This window comes from Salmo salar, chromosome ssa21 (genome assembly GCF_905237065.1).
Source record: "Salmo salar chromosome ssa21, Ssal_v3.1, whole genome shotgun sequence".
Lineage (NCBI taxonomy): Eukaryota > Metazoa > Chordata > Actinopteri > Salmoniformes > Salmonidae > Salmo > Salmo salar.
Window position 1 is genome coordinate 11,657,693 of NC_059462.1, and position 23,855 is coordinate 11,681,547.

Consider the following 23,855-nt stretch of genomic DNA (forward strand, 5'->3'; position numbering starts at 1 on the left):
ATCTCCCACAAATACACAGACAAACACACCCAACTAATATAGGACTTCCAATCAAAGGCAACACCACACAGCTGCCTTCATTTGGAAGTCCACCCCAATTAACTCAACATAGAAATAGATCAACCAGACTACACATAGAAATACATCAACATAGACCATAACTCAAAACCCGGAAATAATAAATCAAACGCCCTCCTAACTAACACACCACCCTGAACCACATAAAACAAATACCCTCTGCCACGTCCTGACCAAACTAAAATGACAATTAACCCTTATACTGGCCAGGACGTGACAGATTGAATATGTATGCAAATTCCAACATCAGTGGACCTGCATTAGGGGTGTCATGAAGAACTAGGGCATTTTGAAGGGGCTGATACAGTATTGCACTATTTAGGCAGTGCAGGCCTCCTGTTACCATTTGTAACAGTGAACAACTTATTAGGCTATAGCTTATTATATTACCAACTGACCTTCAAATAGGCTACGGACAATTTCTTCGACCTCACGGCTTGGTTTTTGCAAAGTCAACTGTGGGACCTTATATAGACAGGTGTGTGCCTTTCCAAATCATGTCCAATCAATTGACTCCAATAAAGTTGTAGAAACATCTCAAGGATGATCAATGGAAAAAGGATGAACCTGAGCTCAATTTCGAGTCTCATAGCAAAGGGTCTGAATTCTTACAGTACCAGTCAAAAGTTTGAAAACACCTACTCATTCAAGGGTTGTTCTTTATTTTTACTATTTTCTACATTCTATAATAATAGTGAATAAATAATACTATGAAATAACACATATGGAATCATGTAGTCATGAAGTTTTTGTGAGATGCAGAGTAGGTGTGTGGATCCCACTGTGAAGCATGGAGGAGGAGGTGTTGTGATGGTGTGGGGGTGCTTTGCTGGTGACACTGTCTGTGATTTGTGTAGAATTCAAAGCACACATAGCCAGCATGGCTACCACAGCATCCTGCAGTGATATGCCATCTCATCTGGTTTGCACTTAGTGGGACAATCATTTATTTTTCAACAGGACAATGACCCAACTCACCTCCAGGCTGTGTAAGGGCTACTTGACCAAGAAGGAGAGTGGATGGAGTGCTGCATCAGATGACCTGGCCTCCACAATCACCCGACCTCAACCCAATTGAGATAGTTTGGGATGAGTTGGACCTCAGAGTGAAGGACTGTTGGAAAAGTATTCCTTATGAAGCTGGTTGAGAGAATGCCAAGAGTGTGCAAAGCTGTCATCAAGGCAAAGATTGGCTACTTTGAAGAATCTAAAATATAATTGGTTACTACATGATTCCATAAGTGTTATTTCATAGTTCTGATATCTTCACCATTAATGTTCAATGTAGAATAATTTAAGGAGCATCAGGTACTGTCAAGTAATGTCAACCCAATGGCAGGCATGCCCATCTTTTTGTGAGAAATTACACTGGTCACATAAAACATTTACAAAGTATTTATAAAGTATAAATAGCACTCACTTTAAATTAGGGACTGCAAAAACACAATGATTAGGTGAACACACTATTTGCAAATGCCTTATACGTGGTTTATTACAAAATGTTCTGATGAAGGTCGACTGACCAAAAGCTCAGGTTCTATAAAAAAATGTTTTGCATTTGACTGGAAGTGTGCTGAGGCTTTTTCCAGTATAGCATTTTGCTTCTAGCACCTTTGACTAGTTGGTTTTGGTTGTGCAGCCTATTATTTATTACTGAAGGTTAGCATAATGTTTTACCGCAATTTTTACAATTACAGAGGATGTGTTATGTTCAGCTTCTTGTGACAAACCCTTTTAGTCGAGAGTTTGTGTTGATTTATTATGAGAAAGACACAGGAAGTCAGTGTTGAGCCTTCTCTGTGCAAAGTGTGATAAAGTATGATATAAACTCAAGTGAAAATGCAAAGTGCATTGGATGAAGCATTCCAACCAGACTTGCAGCTAGTTGGTGCAATCGATGCCATTGACAAAATACTTAACAAATAAATAAAAACAGCATAGAATCATTTAACAATAAATCAGTTGCCAACAAGGTCACTGCCAAGTCAATACATCAAGGTAAGCTATACTTTAGGAAACAATACAGCGCAACTTGATACAACAGTGTGTTAACAATTGATTGAATTGTATTGCATCCTCTCTCTATGCAAACAAACATAGCTTGCAATTGCTCTATAGCTCATTTAAAGACGAAGACTTTGACAAAAAAAAAATGGTTTAGTTCCGCCCCCTTATTACACACAGGCTGTGTTGCTTCATACTATTTCTAGGGCTGGGATAATCCCAGAAGTAAATTATCTGGCGAAAGTTTGTCTTTTCCTGTTTTACTTTTGGGGATAATGCTGTTAAAAAATAGGCCTTGCTCTCGTTTCTGGGTTGGGAAGTCAGTTTTTGGCAAATTTCATGAATAGATGCATGCTTCAAAATATGTACAAACGGAGTACAAATCCGAGAAGTCCTTCCGTGCTCCGTTTCGCATACTTTGATTTGGACTCATACTCCGACCCTCCCGTGCTCCAATTTCCATGCTCGGAGCAAGGAAGTGTTCATTTTAAGAAACACCCCAGTAGCTACTGCTGCTCTTAATCATGTAATTCTACATGAGCTTTGACCAGGGGCGCCACTTTGTTTTTAGAAGTGGGGGGACATAACCTAGCAAAGGATCTGGGGGCATCTAAAGCTCATTTCCTGAATTCTTACCTAATCCAATATGATGTCTCTGTTTAGAATAAAAAGTAAGCAAAATGCCCACAGTTATCAAGATAGGTAAGAGATCATTATTAAATATGTTTTTGAGATTACTAAGACAAAACTAGATCAAAGGTAATTCAATAATAAATATTATGTTGCACCTTCAACCAATAGCCTAACAAATTAACAACTCTTGAAAAAATACAAAGACTTTTGCATCAAATTTCAGCCAGACCTGACCAGCCAGCCCGAGCCGCCTGCATGCTCGACCCCCACCAGTTTAGTCCATAACTCAACTCTCTCCCAACACAATTTCCTTCTCAGTTCTCACCTTAAATTTTTTAATTCTCAAGGGAAAGGTTTGGAAACAACAACAAAAAACACACAAAAAAACCATACACCTCAAATATACATTAACACACATAAACAGCAAATCCCCCATATAAATTAATCTTATAGGCCTAATAGTACTGTAGAGCTCTTTTTACTTGCACACAATATAGCTGGGTCGCCTCGTCTTGTACCTAGGGGTCCACCACCCTGCAGCGCCCCAACCCAACACACACCACTCAGCTTTAAGATCTTTGTGAAACATGAATTTATTGTTTTTAGGCATGTAAGGCCAAGGCCAGATTGAGAACTCACAGGACGGCAGATCCCAGGGCCAGTACTGAGCAGCCCAGCAGCTAGGGATTGCCTAAATAGGTATCTCCCTGACGTGGGCATGTTTTCAGTATAGACTCCTTTTGGTCGAACTGTATTCCATATAAGGCATCCAGACTTTATGAAACTTGCCAGTATACCCTTAATCTGGTAATAAATCAAATCTCGTAATACATAACTTGACATTATGGGAGGATAACCAACCTTCCAATGAATGGCAATGCATTTCTTAGCCGCTATAAACGCTTGGTTACACAGTTTCTTCAGAAAAAAGTCTCCAGTACTAACATTTCCAAGCGAACAAAAACAGGAAGGAGAATCTGTAGACATGCTGAGACAAAACAACATACTCTTTGCCAGAATTCAGCCAGCCTTCACAAGACCTTAACATATGCAAATATGTCCCCTTTTGTGTTTTACACCTCCAGCAGAGGAATGACATTTCTGAGTGATGATATTCAGTTTCACTGGCATATAGTACATACTATGGATGGTCTTAAACTGCAGTAATTTATGTCTGAGATTATATGAACATGACTGGGCATTCTAACATATCTGTACCTATTCATCATCATCAATAGCTTCTTCCAGGTCTTCCTCAAATATTCATTTTTGTTGTTGTTTTGTGTCATCGGGAAAAGCCTCTATCAACCCTTGATACAGTTTGGAAATCAACTTTGGAGGTGTGTCAGACTGCTTTAAAATAGCATCTGGCTTGTCCAGTGTTTGCTGCACAGAGAGAATAAAGTCTTGTATCTGCAAAAATTCCCCTCAGCTCCGTCACAGAATAGTATTCTCTGGCTGCCTGACCCTGCTGAGACCCCTGTCCCAATCTGATTCTCCTAAAATGAGGCATTATCCAAGAATAGAATCAATGGTTCAATTAATGAAATGACCATTATTCCCAGATCCTACACCGTAGCTTTAAGCTTAAGCTGCAGTTTTGTAGCTACTGTAGGTCTACCCATCAATTCAAGATGGACATTTTTATCATTCACCGATATTAATATACTGCAAAATTCACCTGAGCTCTGTAGACTGGTCTTCCCTGGTTGTCTGACCCTGCTGGGACCCCTGTCACCATCTGATCCTGCTAAGACATGATGAGCAGTGTTGTGTACTGACTGTGCACTAAAGGGCTGCATTCCCGAGGGATGCCTGTGGGACCTGCGGGTCCCAACAGAGATCATTGCAGTTTGGTCGGCATCTTTCATGCTGCGGGAGGTCAAACAGATGACTTTGGGATGAAAATATTTTTGTTGTCCCATAAATTATTTGGAAATGGTCCTCTTTCTGCTTTGTATGTGTTAGCCTACCTATTGTACTAAAATCACATATTTTTCGCGTTATTCACACACTCAGGATTCGCTGCTTCATCATCATCAACCTCTTCATGTTTACATTTTTGGCATGGATGTTTTTGGGGCCATACTGGTATCATCATAGCCCTGTCTGTTTCCTTCCATAGACTTCCTGTAATGAGGCTGTATGCTTTTTAAAAATAACTGTGATGTTCATCTCAAGCAGTCAGTCAACCACATAGAGAGCTCACCCATGATAGTGAGTTGAGGGTTACATAGGAGCTGCAGCACAATGACTCTTGTGAGTAACGTCCATACAGCTGTATTTATAGTGTATATTTGTTGATACATTTTTTACTAGAAGCAATAACTGTTTTATTACTAAATGTAACATTTGGGACTTTCTATCTTTAGGAGAAGATAATTGTGTTTAATGTTTTAAAGTAGACTAATAATAATAATGTAATATTGTGCCATAGGAGATAGAGGATTTAGGTTCAGGATTTATATTTATCAGCCTGTAAGGATTTATATAAAATAAGTCTCCATTACACTTGAGGCATATAGTATACCATATGATTATTCCATATACTACTACAGCACATACAGTACATACAGCATAGGCCTAGAATGTGAAGCTAGCACCAACGTGTAACTGTACCCTGAGATAATTTGGTTGATTTATAAATACATTTAAAAAATATAAATAAATAAGAAGAACTAACATTGTATTTCTAATGCCTGTGTCTGTTTGAAGGAACAGAAAAAAATGACCAAGTAAAGAAGCTAAATAGACTCTCAATGAAAATAAATAACAGCAGCTATCCAAAAGTATCACGAATGACAGTTCATTGCTTGTTTTATCAGGCTTTTATTAGTTTATTCATAGCTGACCTGTGGAGCATTTAATGTCTCTAATATTAACTCATTGAGTTTACTCATATTTGTGGCGGATATCTCACCATTTGTTAAATGACAGTAAGGCAAAAAAAAGAAGATTGCTCATGCCTAATAAGAAGAGGAGTGAATTGCTTAAGTACTTCTAGCCAACTATTTAAGAAGTGAGATATTTCACAAAAGTTTGGGACAATTTCCCAGAACCAGATCAAACCTGTTCCTGAATGAAGAGTACTCTCAATGTCCAGGAATTCAGCCCCATAACTTTGTAGACTCATATGTACCTCATATGTACTGAATGACTGATCGTCTTCCAATTCACAACCTGTTAGCTATACCTCACTGGGCGGTAACATTTTTTTTTTTTTTAAATGTGTTCTTAGATACCCGCCTGGATAAATAATGGTAATGAATAATTGAAATACTGGCAATGAAGGACATTTAATTTAACAACAGCTATGCTTTTGAAAGATACTTTTATCTCCTTTACTCTCTGTTCATATGAGTGGCTTTGTCTTCAGCAGGGGAGGCTCCTCAGAGGAGGAAGGGGAGGACTATCAAAATATATAGTGAAACATAAAAATGTATCCTTTTTAGATAAAACGAAATAAATATAACTAAATGACTAATAATAAAAATGAAATATAGTGCATTTGGAAAGTATTCAGACCCCTTCAATTTTTCCACATTCAAGTCCAAGGTAAGCTTTCGGTTTTATTAATTTATTGCCACCCGGGTCCGCCGGTGTTACTGCTAAACTGCAATGCTGTACACTGTAGCGGGTTTAATAACAGGTTAGTTCTAGTAGCTATTGACTATGGCGTTAGCTAATATGGTGACAACGATGTAGGGGCTGTATGAGGCGGTTATGGTACAAAAGTTTGGAGAGTTTTTTTTGCCTGGTTACTTACAGCTGTTGTGTTGGGCACTGAAGCAAACGGAAAACATGAGAGGAGGAGAGCATGTAGATGTGAGAAGGAATTATACAACAAGCAATGTGATGATGCTGTTTGTATGTGGCTGCTATGAAAGTGAAAGATGCACTACACAGAAAACGCTTCGCCATTTCCTGGTTGCTAAAAATCTAATAGTTATCCCAATTTCAGTTTATGTGACAAAACAAACAGGTGTAGTGTAGATAATCATTGTACCATGTAAACCGCTGTGAAATGTATTTTTCATAACCAAAAATATTGTATTTTCAGCTGTTTAAAGCTGGCGTACAAAACCGATAGTAGAAGACGCAAAAGCGAAACTTGAAAACGGGAAGCGTAGCTATAGCGCACATAGACTTGCTTTCAAGGACAGCTCTATAACTCACATTTCTATATGAATTTTGTTGGGTCACCCAAATAGTTACATTTTGCAGCTTGAACTCTGAGTGCTGGTGATCAGGGGTGTATTCATTCTGCCGATTCTGTTTGGGTGGGGGTGGGGGGGGGTAGATCAGCTTTAATATTTATGGATTGTGGCTTCCATCTACAGTATGTAATTGTCTGCCTCATTTCCAATCCCCAATATATATATATATATATATATATATATATATATATATACAGTGCCTTGCGAAAGTATTCGGCCCCCTTGAACTTTTCGACCTTTTGCCACATTTCAGGCTTCAAACATGAAGAATCAACAACAAGTGGGACACAATTATGAAGTGGAACAAAATTTATTGGATATTTCAAACTTTTTTAACAAATAAAAAACTGAAAAATTGGCCGTGCAAAATTATTCAGCCCCTTTACTTTCAGTGCAGCAAACTCTCTCCAGAAGTTCAGTGAGGATCTCTGAATGATCCAATGTTGACCTAAATGACTAATGATGATAAATAGAATCCACCTGTGTGTAATCAAGTCTCCGTATAAATGCACCTGCTTGGTGATAGTCTCAGAGGTCCGTTTAAAGCGCAGAGAGCATCATGAAGAACAAGGAACACACCAGGCAGGTCCAAGATACTGTTGTGGAGAAGTTTAAAGCCGGATTTGGATACAAAAAGATTTCCCAAGCTTTAAAACATCCCAAGGAGCACTGTGCAAGCGATAATATTGAAATGGAAGGAGTATCAGACCACTGCAAATCTACAAAGACCCGGCCGTCCCTCTAAACTTTCAGCTCATACAAGGAGAAGACTGATCAGAGATGCAGCCAAGAGGCCCATGATCACTCTGGATGAACTGCAGAGATCTACAGCTGAGGTGGGAGACTCTGTCCATAGGACAACAATCAGTCGTATACTGCACAAATCTGGCCTTTATGGAAGAGTGGCAAGAAGAAAGCCATTTCTTAAAGATATCCATAAAAAGTGTTGTTTAAAGTTTGCCACTAGCCACCTGGGAGACACACCAAACATGTGGAAGAAGGTGCTCTGGTCAGATGAAACCAAAATCAAACTTTTTGGCAACAATGCAAAACGTTATGTTTGGCGTAAAAGCAACACAGCTCATCACCCTGAACACACCATCCCCACTGTCAAACATGGTGGTGGCAGCATCATGGTTTGGGCCTGCTTTTCTTCAGCAGGGGCAGGGAAGATGGTTAAAATTGATGGGAAGATGGATGGAGCCAAGTACAGGACCATTCTGGAAGAAAACCTGATGGAGTCTGCAAAAGACCTGAGACTGGGATGGAGATTTGTCTTCCAACAAGACAATGATCCAAAACATAAAGCAAAATCTACAATGGAATGGTTCACAAATAAACATATCCAAGTGTTAGAATGGCCAAGTCAAAGTCCAGACCTGAATCCAATCAAGAATCTGTGGAAAGAACTGAAAACTGCTGTTCACAAACGCTCTCCATCCAACCTCACTGAGCTCGAGCTGTTTTGCAAGGAGGAATGGGCAAAAATTTCAGTCTCTCGATGTGCAAAACTGATAGAGACATACCCCAAGCGACTTACAGCTGTAATCGCAGCAAAAGGTGGCGCTACAAAGTATTAACTTACGGGGGCTGAATAATTTTGCACGCCCAATTTTTCAGTTTTTTATTTGTTAAAAAAGTTTGAAATATCCAATAAATTTCGTTCCACTTCATGATTGTGTCCCACTTGTTGTTGATTCTTCACAAAAAATTACAGTTTTATATCTTTATGTTTGAAACCTGAAATGTTGCACAAGGTCGAAAAGTTCAAGGGGGCCGAATACTTTCACAAGGCACTGTATATATATATATATATATATATATATATATATATATATATATATATATATATACACAGTACCAGTCAAAAGTTTGGACTCACCTTGTAAAATTCTAAAAACCTGTTTTCACTTTATCGTTACGGAATATTGTGTGTACATTGCTGAGAATTTTTCTTATATTTAATCAATTTTAGAATAAGGCTGTTACGTAATGAAATGTGAAAAAAAGTCAAGGGGTCTGGATACTTTCCAAAGGCACTGCATATACACACAGTACCAGTCCAAAGTTTGGACACACCTACTCATTCAAGGTGTGGCCACCAAATATTAACCCTCAGAGACAGTGGTTGATATTGCTCAGAATATTGGACAGTGGCCATGTGTGCATCAGATTCTAATAGTATAGGAGCTCTTACAGTGTACAGCTCTTACAGTGTATGTTTATCCACAGTGCACTTTTACTGGTGTTTGAACGGTAAATATAGACGACTGTAATAGTCTTTGACATTTGGTCATGATTGATGGAGTGACCAATGGCTGTTCCCTCTTTCTGTCACCAGGAAATGTATCCGTGTGTGTCTCTCCTGCTCCTGATGATGGGCAGAGGTGGTACGTTATTAAAAAAGTCAACAAAATCACCTCTTGATTTCTAAAATTCTCACAATTATAATATGAGTCATCCTGTGTGTGTGTGTGTGTGTGTGTGTGTGTGTGTGTGTGTGTGTGTGTGTTGTGTGTGTGTGTCAGCCATTCCCCTAGTGCTCTCCCAGGAGGTGAAAGTATGTTCCAAAACAGTGATCAACTCCTGCAGTGACTGCATCAAATCAGGAGCGTACTGCGCGTGGTGCAAACAACTGGTGAGGAGAGCCATATACAGTTGAAGTTGGAAGTTTACATACACCTTAGCCAAAAACATTTAAACTCAGTTTTTCACAATTCCTGACATTTAATCTTAGTAAAAATTCCCTGTTTTAGGTCAGTTAGGATCACCACTTTATTTTGAGAATGTGAAATGTCAGAATAATAGCAGAGGGAATTATTTATTTCAGCTCTCACATCACATTCCCAGTGGGTCAGAAGTTTACATACACTCAATTAGTATTTGGTAGCATTGCCTTTAAATTGTTTAACTTGGGTCAAACGTTTCGGGTAGCCTTCCACAAGCTTCCCACAGTAAGTTGGGTGAATTTTGGCCCATTCCTCCTGACAGAGCTGGTGTAACTGAGTCAGGTTTGTAGGCCTCCTTGCTCGCACACACTTTATCAGTTCTGCCCACACATTTTCTATAGGATTGAGGTCAGGGCTTTGTGATGGCCACTCCAAGACCTTGACTTTGTTGTCCTTAAGCCATTTTGCCACAACTTTGGAAGTATGCTTGGGGTCACTGTCCATTTGGAAGACCCATTTGCGACCAAGCTTTAACTTCCTGACTGATGTCTTGAGATGTTGCTTCAATATAGCCACATAATTTTCCTCCTCATCATGCCATCTATTTTGTGAAGTGCAGAAGTCCCTCCTGCAGCAAAGCACCCCCACAGCATGATGCTGCCACCCCCGTGCTTCACGGTTGGGATGGTGTTCTTCGGTTTGCAAGCCTCCCCCTTTTTCCTCCAAACATAACGATGGTCATTATGGCCAAACAGTTCTATTTTTGTTTCATCAGACCAGAGGACATTTCTCCAAAAAGTACGATCTTTGTCCCCATGTGCAGTTGCAAACCTTAGTCTTTATGGTGGTTTTGGAGCAGTGGCTTCTTCCTTGCTGAGCGACCTTTCAGGTTATGTCGATATAGAACTCGTTTTACTGTGGATATAGATACTTTTGTACCTGTTTCGTCCAGCATCTTCACAAGGTCCTTTGCTGTTGTTCTAGGATTGATTTGCACTTTTCACACCAAAGTACGTTCATCTCTAAGAGAAAGAACGCGTTTCCTTCCTGAGCGGTATGATGGCTGCGTGGTCCCATGGTGTTTATACTTGCGTACTATTGTTTGTACACATGAACGTGGTACCTTCAGGCATTTGGAAATTACTCCCAAGGATGAACCAGACTTGTGGAGGTCTACCATTTTTTTCTGAGGTCTTGGCTGATTTCTTTTGATTTTCCCATGATGTCAAGCAAAGAGGCACTGAGTTTGAAGGTAGGCCTTGAAATACATCCACAGGTACACCTCCAATTGACTCAAATTATGTCAATTAGCCTATCAGAATCTTCTAATGCCATGACATCATTTTCTGGAATTTTCCAAGCTGTTTAAAGGCACAGTCAACTTAGTGTATGTAAACTTCTGACCTACTGGAATTGTGATACAGTGAATTATAAGTGAAATAATCTGTCTGTAAACAATTGTTGGAAAAATTACTTGTGTCATGCACAAAGTAGGTGTCCTAATCGACTTGCCAAAACTATAGTTTGTTAACAAGAAATTTGTGGAGTGGTTGAAAAACGAGTTTTAATGACTGACATAAGTGTATTTAAACTTCCGACTTCAACGGTATCTATGTGTGATTGATTGCCAGTGGTGGAAAAAGTACCCAATTGTCATTGTTGAGTAAAAGTAAAATTGGGTTTTAAATATACATCAGTATCAAAACTAAATGTAATTGCTAAAATATACTTATTAAAATAACTTGAAATTCCTTATATTAAGCAAACCAGAATGCACAATGTTCTTGTTTTTTAAAATTTACAGATAGCCGGTGGCACACTCCAACACTCAGACATCATTTACAAACAAAGCATTTGTGTTTAGTGATTCCGCCAGATCAGAGGCAGTAGGGATGACCAGGGATGTTCTCTTGATAAGTGTGTGAATTGAACCATTTTCTGTCCTGCTAAACATTCGAAATGTAACGGTACTTTTGGGTGTCAAGGAAAAAGTATGGAGTAAAAAGTACATTACTTTCTTTAAAAATGTAGTGAAGTAAAAGTTGTCAAAAATATAAATAAAGTACAGATACTCTAAAAAACTACTTAAGTAGTACTTTAAAGTATTTTTACTTAATTACTTTACACCACTGGTGATAGCAGTGCTTAAACTATAGATATAAACAAGGTGTAGGCCTAAATTATATCTCCTCTTTAAGACCCATGCATGTGAGTAAACTAGATGCTAACATGCATTTGGTTGTCTATGTATAGCGGTGTATGCAAACAGAGCTGAGAATATGCATGAAGGTGCTAAGCCACAGCATGTGGGTGGGTGTGCTAGCAGCAGTACTAAAATATACATGTGAAGGCCTTATTTTATTTCCATTTCTTGGTAACACTTAATTTGAATAATAGTCCCTTAGGTCTAAATGTTCAACTAAGCACAAACTGTCATTTTAATTGTCAACTGCAACATTGTTTGTAAACAACTACAGCGACCAAAAAAAATAAACTAATTTTGAGTTGCTGGATATAGTTTGATATTCAGGTAATCTGTAGAGGACTATCCACAGACAGTCAGACCTCTTGAAACCAACCTAGAGAGATGGTCTTAACTAGGGGTCCTACTAATTTAAAATTCATTCCAACACATTTACTACAAATTCAGAGTGAATTACAGAGAAACTCCATCACTAGCTGCAGATTTGTAACTGGCTAATGTGATTCTCCATTAGCCATTACAGGATTGCTTCTGTTTGGCGTAGACAGAGAATTTTCGAACAGCCTTAACTTGGCGATAGTATCTTTGTTCTCAAATCGGCCAAACGTATATTCTAAAATGTCTGTGTCAAGTTGCAGGTAGTTGAAATTGCGACATTATTAAAATGTGTTTTTGCTCCATGAAGTAATCCAATAATGTGTGTGCCACAATCTTGTCTATTTCAAATCATAACATGCGGCACTTCAGGGTGGACCCACCTGTATTAATCAATAAGAGAAGATTTGAAATAGACAAGATGACGGCATGCATATTGTTGGATTACTTCATTTAATAATGGAGAATTTTCTAAATTCAAATGACTCACCGACATTTTAGAGATACATGTTTGGCCGAATCGAGTACGAAGATAGTATCGCCTATGTTGTAAGGTGATTGTCATAAAACCAGGTTTAAAATGTTAAATTAAAAAAAATCTTTTAAAAAAACGAATTTCAATAAAACACAATACGTTGCTGTGGATTGTACATAAATCATTGAAAAGAAAGTTTACATTAAATATTTATTACGTATAAACAGTGTCTGTGGACATGTGTCTCATTACCGTAACAATTCAAGTTTCTGTTAAACTCCAATCAGTTTTTGAGTAGTTTTATTCACCCATGATGCATAATATAGAAGAGTAGTCCTTAGATGAGCACAAGTTAAGTTAATTTATTTGCTTACAATGCACTCAGAAAGTATTCAGTATTCAGATTTCCCACATTTTGTTACATTAATCCTTATTCTAAAATTGATTAAATATTTTTTTCTCTCCTCATCAATCTACACACAATACCCCATAATGACAAAGCAAAAACCGGTTTTTAGACATTTTTGCAAATGTATTAAAAATAAAAATGGAAATATTAAATTTTCATAAATATTCAGACTCTTTACTTAGTACTTTGTTGAAGCACCTTTGGCAGCAATTACAGCCTCGAGTCTTCTTGGGTATGACACTATAAGCTTGGCACACCTGTATTTGGGGAGTTTCTCCCTTTCTTCTCTGCAGATCCTCTCAAGGTCTGTCAGGTTGGATGGGGAGCATCACTGCACAGCTATTTTCAGGTCTCTCCAGAAATGTTCGAAATGTTCAGGTTCAAGCCCTAGGACATTCAGATACTTGTCCCGAAGCCACTCCTGTGTGGTCTTAGCTGCTTAGGGTCATTGTCCTGTTGGAAGGTGAACCTTCGCCTCAGTCTTGAGCGCTCTGGAGCAGGTTTTCATCAAGGATCTCTCTGTACTTTTCTTCGTTCAACTTTCCCTCGATCCTGACTAGTCTGCCAGTCCCTGCCTCTGAAAAACATCCTCACAGCATGATGCTGCCACCTCCAAGCTTCACTGTAGGGATGGTGCCAGGTTTCCTCCAGACGTGACACTTGGCATTCAGGCCAAAGAGTTCAATCTTGGTTTCATCAAACCATAGAATCTTGTTTCTCATGGTCTGAGAGTCCTTTAGGTGCCTTTTGGCAAAGTCCAAAGGGGCTGTCATGTGCCTTTTACTGAGGAGTGTCTTCCGTCTGGCCACTCTACCATAAAGGCCTGATTGGTGAAGTGCTGCAGAGATGGTTGTCCTTCTGGAAGGTTCACCCATCTCCACAGAGGAACTCTGGAGCTCTTTCAGAGTGACCATAGGTTTCTTGGTCACCTCCCTGACCAAGGCCCTTCTCCCCCGATTGCTCAGTTTTACTACTGTGTTCTTGGGGACCTTCAATGCTGCAGGCATTTTTTAGTACCCTTCCCCAGATCTGTGCCTCGACACAGTCCTGTCTCGGAGCTCTATGGACAATTCTTTCGACCTCATGGCTTGGTTTTTGCTCTGACATGCACTTTCAACTGTGGGACCTTATATAGACAGGTGTGTGCCTTTCCAAATTATGTCTAATCAATTGAATTGACCACAGGTGGACTCCAATCAAGTTGTAGAAACATCTCAAGGATGATCAATTGAAACAGGATGCACCTGAGCTCAATTTCGAGTCTCATAGCAAAAGGTCAGAATACTTATTTAAATAAGGTATTTCTGTTTTTTATTTTTTATAGATTTGCAAACATTTTTAAAACGAGTTTTCGCTTTGTCATTATGAGGTATTGTGTGTAGATTGATCAGGATTTAAAAAAAATCAGTTTTAGAATAAGACTGTAACGTAAAAATGAAGGAAAAAGTCAAGGGGTCTGAATACTTTCCGAATGCACTGTATATGCCTTCAGAATGATGTTCTTATTCTCAAACACCCCCTTTACCCCACGTTCTCATTACCAAAATAGCTCAAATTGGGAAAAAGTCTGATTTAATTTGATCATAATTGTATAATTTAATTCGAAATATTTTTATTTTCAGTGTTATGTTTATCAGGCCTTTTCATTAGGGGAGCAATGTAAAAAAAAAAAGTAAAAATATGGATTTGTTTATTACTTTTTTGGACATCTAAAACTGCTTCGGTAATTAGCATTTTGTGAAAATGTTGGTAAAATGCATAATATCTCATTCAAAAACGTAATAATAATTATGAAATAGATAAGTACATATGCTCATCTCAGTGATTCAAGAGGACATTTCTTGAAAAATGACCCTTGAGAATTGTTTGGTGACAGTTTTGTGAGAATTACCTTGTAACAGCTGACGGAGAATCACATTATCCCGTTGCAAATCTGTAGCTACTCCATCACAGTTGCCAGTCTGTTCCATTCCCAGAACTTCATCAAAGCAGGGGAGCAGGAAGCAGCTCGCTGTGACACCTGGGCTCAGCTAGTAGAAAGGGGCTGCATGGAAGGAGACATCATATCTCCCGAGAATACCTTTTCTTTTTCTAAGAACATCGCCCTGTCCAACACTGCATTGGACAAGGAGGAACCCATCCAGCTCCGTCCTCAGGAGGTCAATCTGAAGCTCAAACCAGGTGAGGGTTCTCAAAATGGCCACCATGTAGTGATGTGACGTTTGATACCGGATCTCTGAGGCATGCGTCGAAAATGCTAAGAAGCTAACTTCGAAGCAGTGCGTGTATCACTTTATCAGAAGTAAATCATGACGTCCGAAGATTCGTTTGATCACGTGCTTTTTCAAACCGTGTGTTGCAAAATTCGAGATCCCACTGATTTCGCCATGGTTCCGGTGCTTTCTTGGATTCCAAGCTGCTTTTTAACACCAACCTCTACTGGAACCCATACTTACAAATATAGTTTTGGTTTTGTACTAAAAGTTAGCAGGTAGAGTAGGTAACTATGTAACATTCAGGGAAGTGAGAATATGAGGTCAAATCCCATTGAAGACACACTATTTTGAAAATTGTTTTATGTGAAACCACACTTTCTGCACTGTTGTTCAAATCATTTGTTTTATTTAGTATAGTATAAACTTCTGTCTTAAGTATGACGTAAGACACAAAGCATGATGTAAGATGCAAACCTGGTATTCCAACTGACTATAGGCTAACAAAGCCAATGACTTTCCGGTGCACCATGTAGATTTGAGGAAAAGTATGGAGAAAAATAAGTCTCTGATCATCACACGCTGCTATTTATTGCTGACCATTGCATTGGAACAGATAATGAAGCTCCGAGTTATTAACAATTTTTCGGCACAATTTGGTGAAAGCGCCGAAGCCTTCAGAAAGCCTCAGTTTCCCATCACTACCGCCATGTTCTGAAAATGGCTAAAACCAGACCTGTTTAAGCATGGGTAGAGCATTTTTTCCACCAATTAGTCAACTAGGTTGAACTTTTATGGGTTAAATGAGGATAACAGAATTTCATTCAGGTTAGCACCAGGGATCAGCCAATTAACTAAACTCCTCAGCGAACATTTCCTAACTACAGGTGGCAGTAAATCACCAACCTTGGCTTTAAGCTCTCTATCCAACTCTATGGCTGTAACAGATTCAAAGTAGTCAAATGCAATCACAATAAAAGGATCTTAAAATGGAAAATGAACGTCCTCAATTTCATCATTACTGTTATCCTTGCAGTCTATGTTTGTTTTTATGAAAGTAATACATCTTTTCATTCACTTTTTACTTTTCTCTTGGGCATTTCAGTTTTCATCTTGATGTTGCTTTTTTCAGGACTGCCTTGTACATTCAAGCTGGACTTTCAGAGAGTAGAGGGCTATCCTGTTGATCTCTACTACCTGATGGATCTGTCCTACTCCATGGAGGATGATTTGAGGAGCATCAAGACTCTGGGAAATGAACTGTTTAATGCTCTGCAAGGCATCACAAAAAAAGGACAAATCGGTGACATAATCTCAGATCAGATAAAATTGTTCAAATACTATTTGATTATTTTATTTGCATTTGCTTTAGTTTGCCTTGGGTGTCCACGTGGGCAGGGTTTGCACTTTTGGGACTTTCCTATTAGTTCCATTCCAACAGCACAGCTAAAGTATTTCAAATGATTTCAAATAGTATGTGAATCCAGGTCTATCTCAGCTCCAATTCCTACTCAAAATCAATGTATGTCCATGGGTGTCCATGAATCTCATTTTTATAACCATTACCTTTTGCTCTAGGTTTCGGCTCTTTTGTAGACAAGACTGTCCTGCCGTTCACTAACACCAACCCGGAGAAGCTGAATAAGCCATGCGCCGAAACGGAGAAGTACTGCCAACCTGCTTTTGGCTACAGACATGTTCTTAGCATGACGGAAAACAAAGCTGAGTTTGAGAGCGAGGTCAACAAGCAGCGCATCTCTGGGAACTTAGACTCCCCCGAAGGGACGCTGGACGCCATCATGCAGGCTGCAGTCTGTGGGGTAAGAGTAGACTAATCCCACAGAGCAAAAATATGTTGAATCAACATTCTGTCAACATACTGAAGTTGAAAATCAGTGACAGTTTTTGGTTAGCCTGTTGTCGAAGCAGCATTGTGTATCATAGATAAGTACATAAGTTGCCAAGTACAGTACTTCAACTCCTTCATGGAGTTGAGTGCAGACTATAGTTTTTTAAATGAACCTCCGACTCGCTTCGCTTCAATACTTCAAAAATGTTCATTCTTAAACACTTACTGTATACCTATGTTTGTCCTCTGTTGTTGCATGTCTTTCTTCGTTAGTTGAAATCAATACTTTTTAATAAAACGTTAGTCAAATACAACCACTGACTGTTTCCTGATTGAGATTCAATTGGCACTTGCGCATTCGCTCTGAGTTGCCATCTTAGAGCAACAGCAATAAGGAAACAGTCGGTGGTTGTATTTGATTAATGTTTTATTAAAAAGTATTGACTTCAGCTAATGAAGAAAGGCATATAGAGACTAGGAGTCAGAGGTTAGTTTCAATGTAGTAGTAGTACAGTAGTAGTGGTGGTGGTAGTAGTTGTTCATTTATCAGACGCTTTTGTCCAAAGCGACTTAGTCATGCTGTCATACATTTGATGTATGGGTGGTCCCGGGAATCAAGCTCACAATCCTGGCATTACATGCTCTACCAACTGAGCTACAGGGGACCACAAAAACTATAGTCTGCGCTCAACTCTGTGGAGGAGTTGAGGTACTTGGCAAGTACAGTAGATAGGTAGCCCTATATAGACAAACAGGGAAATAGTCCACTTCTGCAACAAAAAATTCACACAGAGATGTGGTCGGCCTATTGTTATTCCAACAATTTTCATAATTCAATGAAATGGAGCAGAATGATGAAATATACGCACGTTGTGAAACTTAAATGTATTTCTGTATTTTTACACATTACGATAGGTAAAAAAAAGGGTACTGCTAGTGTAGCACTCGAAAGAGAAACTCAGGCCCCTAACAATGTATGATGAATACATTTTCACCTCTTTGCCATTCATTTTATATGAAGCCCCAAATTGCTTTCAACAGGACAGGATTGGCTGGAGGAATAGCAGCACTCGGCTTATCGTCCTGACCACCGACGATGGCTTCCACATGGCAGGGGATGGCAAGCTGGCTGGCATACTGGAGCCCAATGATGAGAGATGTTACATGGACAATAACCTGTACAGCAAGAGCAATGAAATGGTATGTGATGACATGCAGCACATTCAGATCAGTATCATTGGTCCTCAACAAAACTATATGAAACATACCATAAGAGATTATGAGAAATATGTAGTGAATGTAACAGCATGACTTAGAAGCCTGCATTCCAGCCCATTTGTCCCTAAACAATTACATTGTTGAGGTTGTACAAGTGTCTCTGTATGTAGGACTACCCATCTGTTGGTCAAGTGGCTAATCAGTTAGAGAAGAACAACATTCAGCCAATCTTTGCTGTGACGAAGAACATGGAGCACGTATACAGGGTAAGTGGACTCTTTCTTTCCTTTATTTTTCCTCTGTCTTTCTATTATTCATTTTAATGTTGTCTAAAGGTGTTTCGGCACCAATATTTTGACACACTTCAACATATCTAATGCAGGCACTTATTAATCCTGTGACATAATCAACACCTTTATTCCAGGAACTCAGTAAAATGATCCCCAAGTCTGAGGTGGGAGTGTTGTCAGCTGACTCCCATAATGTTGTGGAATTGATCAAAAATGCCTACAATGTAAGACATTTATAATCTTTTGTTATTAACTTAACAAATCACCAAAAAAAAACCTGTACTCCAAGAAATCATATTGTAATTATGTGTGGAACTTTACTTGAGTTCAGTGGTGGGAAAAGTACTAAATTGTCATACTTAAGTAAAAGTAAAGATACCTTAATAGAAAATTACTCGATTAAATGTAAGTCACCCAGTAAAATACTACTATCTGGTTTTAAATGTACTTAAGTACAGTGGGAAAAGTTCTTAATAGTCATACTTGAGTAAAAGTTAAAGTAAATGCCACACATCAAATTCCTTATATTAAGCAAACCAGACGGCACAATTGTATTGTTTTTTAATTATGGACAGACAGGGGCACACGCCAACACTCAGACATAATTGACAAACTCAGTATTTGTGTTTAGTGAGCCCGCCAGCTCAGAGACAATAGGGATGACAACGTGTTAAATTTATAGGTGCGTGAATTGGACCATAATTCTGTCCTGCCTGAGCATTTGAAATGTAACAAGTACTTTTTGGTGTCAGGGAAAATGTATAGGAGTAAAAAGTGCATATTTTCTTTAGGAATGTAGTGGAGTAAAAAAGTAAAAAGTACATATACCCCCCAAAACTACTTACGTTTTACATTTAAAGTATTTTTATTTAAGTACTTTACACCATTTTTACTTAAGTACTTTACAACCCTGCTGGAGCTCATCATAAACTTGAAACTCTAGTATCTCTAGGAATAAAGTGTCCGTTTGGATTTTCTTGGGTTGTTTTTTTCTGGTGATGTAGCGTTGGTGTCAGCTCTAAGACTGTTTTGTGTCTCTGACACAGAGGCTCTCTTCCAAAGTGACGGTGACTCATGATGCTCTCCCTGACAATGTGAGAGTCACTTACACTCCGCTCTGTCCTGAAGGGGGAACCTCAAGGGACAAAGGAGTGTGTAACAATGTGGGAGTGGGACAGATGGTAAGTGCTCAGCAGCAACAGACTATCCCATACCAAAAATAATATGGTAACACTTAACTTTCATGAATAAGCATTAATAAACTGTTGACAAAACATTCATTAAATATGTATTTAATTACTTGTAAACATTTATATGCATCTAAAAGGATTCTAAGCATTATAATTCATATAATGGCTAATTACTGAAATGTATTATAAAGTGGTATACTTCAGGAATACATTTAGTTACATGATACATAGCAACAAACAGTATCCAAACAGATACCCTAAAATGCCTCTCTTGAATTCCTCTCAGGTGTCTTTCAACATAACAGTGACAGCGGATGAATGTATGGACAGTGTAATGTCTTTCCTGATTGGTCCGTTGGGTATGAAGGACAAGCTGAAGGTGAGCTTGTCGACTCACTGCAAGTGTGAGTGTAATGACACTGTGATGGTCGATCACCAGAACTGCAACGGGAAGGGCCGAGTCAACTGTGGCATGTGCAGGTAAGGCAGGCATTGGCCGGGATATTAAAAAAAAATAGCACGTGCAGTACTTTCATTCTTATTTTGATTTAGTCAATATTGAATTCAATATGTGATGCACGATTCACCCTCCTTCCCGCTATGTGTGCATTGAGTCACCTGAAAAACAAATGGCCTTCTGGGAAACATGAACTGATATGATTCACCTATTTTCTATACTGTATCTATATTCTCTATATTCTGGGGGGACAAAACACAGGCACCACGGTGGGGAGGGGGGGGGGGCATGTAAAGTATTCACAAGCAATCTGTACATTTGGCTATTTTCCCCAACTCTGTGCAGTTGCAACGCCGGCTTCGTGGGCCAGATGTGTGAGTGCTCCATCGGGGAGAAGGATGAGAGCTCTCTGAGAGCAGCGTGCCGGAAGGACAACGGCACGGACTGCGAAGGACGAGGGGACTGTGTGTGTGGCATTTGCCAGTGCTACACCTTACCAGGCGGCAGCACCTACTACGGCACGCATTGCGAGTGTGAAAACGAGAGCTGCGAGAAGTTCCAGAACAAACTGTGTGGAGGTGGAGTCTGATATATAGGAAAATACTGTATCAATTGGGGGGGGGGAATATAGATAACATAGGAAATATAGATGAAAACATATGCGTGCATTTATGTATGCCATTTGTTTACTTTCTGTTAATGACAGTTCCATTCTGATTTAAGCTATTCAAAATTCTGACATAAGATCACTTCTTTGTGTTGAAGGGAATGGAAAATGCCGTTGCAAAAATTGCGAATGCAACCCCGGGTACGAGGGCACCGCCTGCCAATGCAAGAAGTCGGACGAGCAGTGTCGCACACTAAGCGGGAGTGTGTGCAGCGGCAGGGGCACATGCCAGTGTAACCAGTGCAAGTGTATTGAGGGCTACCAGCGGCCCTACTGTCTGACCTGTCCCGCCTGCCATAGCCCCTGTATAACCAAGGGGTAAAATGGCCTGGGCCCTCCTTTTCCACTCACATAACCACCTTTTTCACTGGCCCCTTGGGGTAATGTTGTTGGAGCCATTGTGTACACGTTAAAAGCCACAGGACAAAGATGGCTACCATGGATCGTAAAGGAATAACTAGGAGAATAGAAAATACCATGTCTGGGTGTTGCCATCTTACTCAAAACTAAGAGTTTTTTAATCAAAGCATGCGTTTAAGTGTTAAAGAGAAGAGAGAAAACGTTGAGCAATGACGTTTCTCACTATTTACCTCTTGTTCTTCTGTTTTCAGGAAATGCATTGAGTGTTGGGGCTTTCAGACAGGCCCATTCAGTAAGAACTGCTCCCAGGCCTGTGCAAGTATCAATGAATTCAAGATGGTGGAGATGTTGCCACCTGGTAAGCCTTGTGATGTGAGGGATGTGGAGAACTGCCGGGTGTTCTTTACCATTAAACAGTTGGATGGAGAGGACAACTACACCGCCCAAATACTAAAGACCAGAGGTAAGAGACATGTCTTGTGCAACTAAAAAGTATGCCCATGTTACCTTCATTGCCCACAGAGACAGAAATATGTGCTGGGGTTAATTGACCGCCCATATTGTTTGAAGGGCATCAGATAGTCAGCTTTTTAGTCAGCTTAATCTGGGTCCAGGAAATTTCCCCTACATGCAAATATACTCCATAAACTATCAGTTACATTTTTTTCCCAGGTAAGTGGCAACTTTGCTGATATGGGAAAGCTAGATTTAACATGGTTAGACACATCTTAATTGCATGTTAACCTGCTAGAGGGAACTATTTCAAAACAAAGTGTAACCAAGTGTTTTCGCAGCAGAAACATAATCCTGTGATAGCTCCAGGACTGCCTAAACTGACGATTGTTTATGTCCGTCCTAAATGTGTTAGAGTGTCCCAAGTTGCCAAACATCTATGCCATCATTGGAGGCTCCATCGTAGGAGTGACTGTCATCGGAATCCTGATCCTGCTCCTCATCAAAGTCCTCTTCTACATGAAAGACCTGAAGGAGTACCGCAAATTTATGAGTGATGCGCAGAAAACCAGGTGGTCGGAGGTGAGTGACATTTGCTTGCACATAAAAAACATCACTTTGAGTATGGCAGAACTGCACAGCAGTGGTCTACACTACACAACCTGGGGGGCCTCGTTCATAAAACACTCTTGCAAGATTTGATACGTAATTGTACAAAGTCAAAATCCATGCCAATGTTGTGATTTATTAACCTTGTATGTCAGTTGCCCTAAATGTATGGCTGGCAAAGACGGCAGCTATGAAAAACATGATAATGTGTTTATCGCTCCAGACATCTGAGTTCCAAACATTACAGATCTTCTATAATTTCTCATTTGTCCTCTCAACAGAATAAGAATCCAATATTCCAGGAGGCAACCACCACCGTGGCTAACCCTACCTTTACTGGAGAATAAGTTCAGGGAAGTCAGTTAAGACATTCGGTTGGATGCAAATGCATACATTTATTGTTTCTGTTTTAATGTGCATTTTATGTAGATTAGTTCATTCATTTATACATTGGTCTGTCTTTTTGTGTGTCCTGAGTCTGAACATTTAGAGAATGACAGAACTTGTACTGATGGAAAAAGAAAACTGCTGCAATGTTGCTACATTATCTTATGTCTAGTTGGAGTCAATTCCATTTTAGCTCAATTAAATGCAGGAATTCGTTTAGAAAAGTACTGAATAGTTTTGTGCAAGCCTGGTTTTATTTTGTTTGGGATTATAAACTGTTGTGTAAAAAGTTGGACACATTGTTCAACTTCATGAAACCTATTAAAGGCCCAGTGCAGTCAGTGTGATTCTCCTGTGTTTTATATATATTCCCACACTGAGGTTGGAATAATACTGTGAAATTGTCAAAATAATGATAATGCCCTTTTAGTGTAAGAGCTGTTTGAAAAGACCACCTGAAATGTCAGCCTGTTTTGATGGGATGGAGTTTTGGTGCCTGATGACATCACCAGGCGGTAAATTAGTTAATAGACCAATAAGAAATAGTAACAAACCTCTCTGCCAATAACAGCTAGTTTTCAGTATTACCCTCCCCACTCAGACCACTCCCAGATAGTCCTCGCTAAATTATTGCTTGAGAAATTTGCCTTTGCTAAGAATTTTTGGGGGTTCAATTTTAAATGAAAACAATCACATTAAGGTACTTAATTGTTACTCAGAAATGATTTGATATCGAGATAAAATGGCTGCTTTGGACCTTTAAGCAATTATTTTTGTAGCTTTTATGTAGTTATCTACAATGTACCATGACTGTACATCATGAGTAAATATTGGATAAAGAAGCAAGTGAATGCTGAAATAAAACTCTCTCTTGATTTGATGGACTCCAGCTCATGATTCAAAGGAAGAGAATGTGATGCACTCTGCAGTCATCACAACAACAGAGCACATTTGATTAATAACCTACAAAGATCTACTATTGTGTACACTAGCAGTGCTTCCCTCCCTTCTTTTCTCTATATTGTTAATATTCAAATGTATATTATAAAGAAATCTATCTCATCTGCTATTGTGCGATTCTTTTACAGCAGCAAAATGC

General features: G+C 39.3%; 1 protein-coding gene across 2 annotated transcripts; it reads left to right on the top strand.

The window, feature by feature from the left end:
* The first annotated feature begins 4,884 nt into the window (after positions 1–4,884).
* On the top strand, positions 4,885–23,634 carry LOC106581859 (integrin beta-2). Of its 2 annotated transcripts, none has more exons than XM_014164283.2 (16): positions 4,885–4,974; positions 9,274–9,322; positions 9,461–9,570; positions 15,040–15,244; positions 16,409–16,579; positions 16,855–17,096; positions 18,167–18,325; positions 18,514–18,609; positions 18,768–18,857; positions 19,680–19,814; positions 20,110–20,303; positions 20,626–20,858; positions 21,046–21,265; positions 21,559–21,770; positions 22,176–22,342; positions 22,651–23,634. In XM_014164283.2, the coding sequence occupies exons 1-16, from the start codon at positions 4,966–4,968 to the stop codon at positions 22,714–22,716; spliced, it is 2,358 nt and encodes a 785-aa protein (XP_014019758.1). In that variant the 5' UTR covers positions 4,885–4,965; the 3' UTR covers positions 22,717–23,634. The 2 variants fall into 2 exon arrangements, with proteins under 2 accessions (XP_014019758.1, XP_045560384.1); XM_045704428.1 differs by lacking the exon at positions 4,885–4,974 and adding an exon at positions 6,193–6,270.
* Positions 23,635–23,855: the final 221 nt, after the last annotated feature.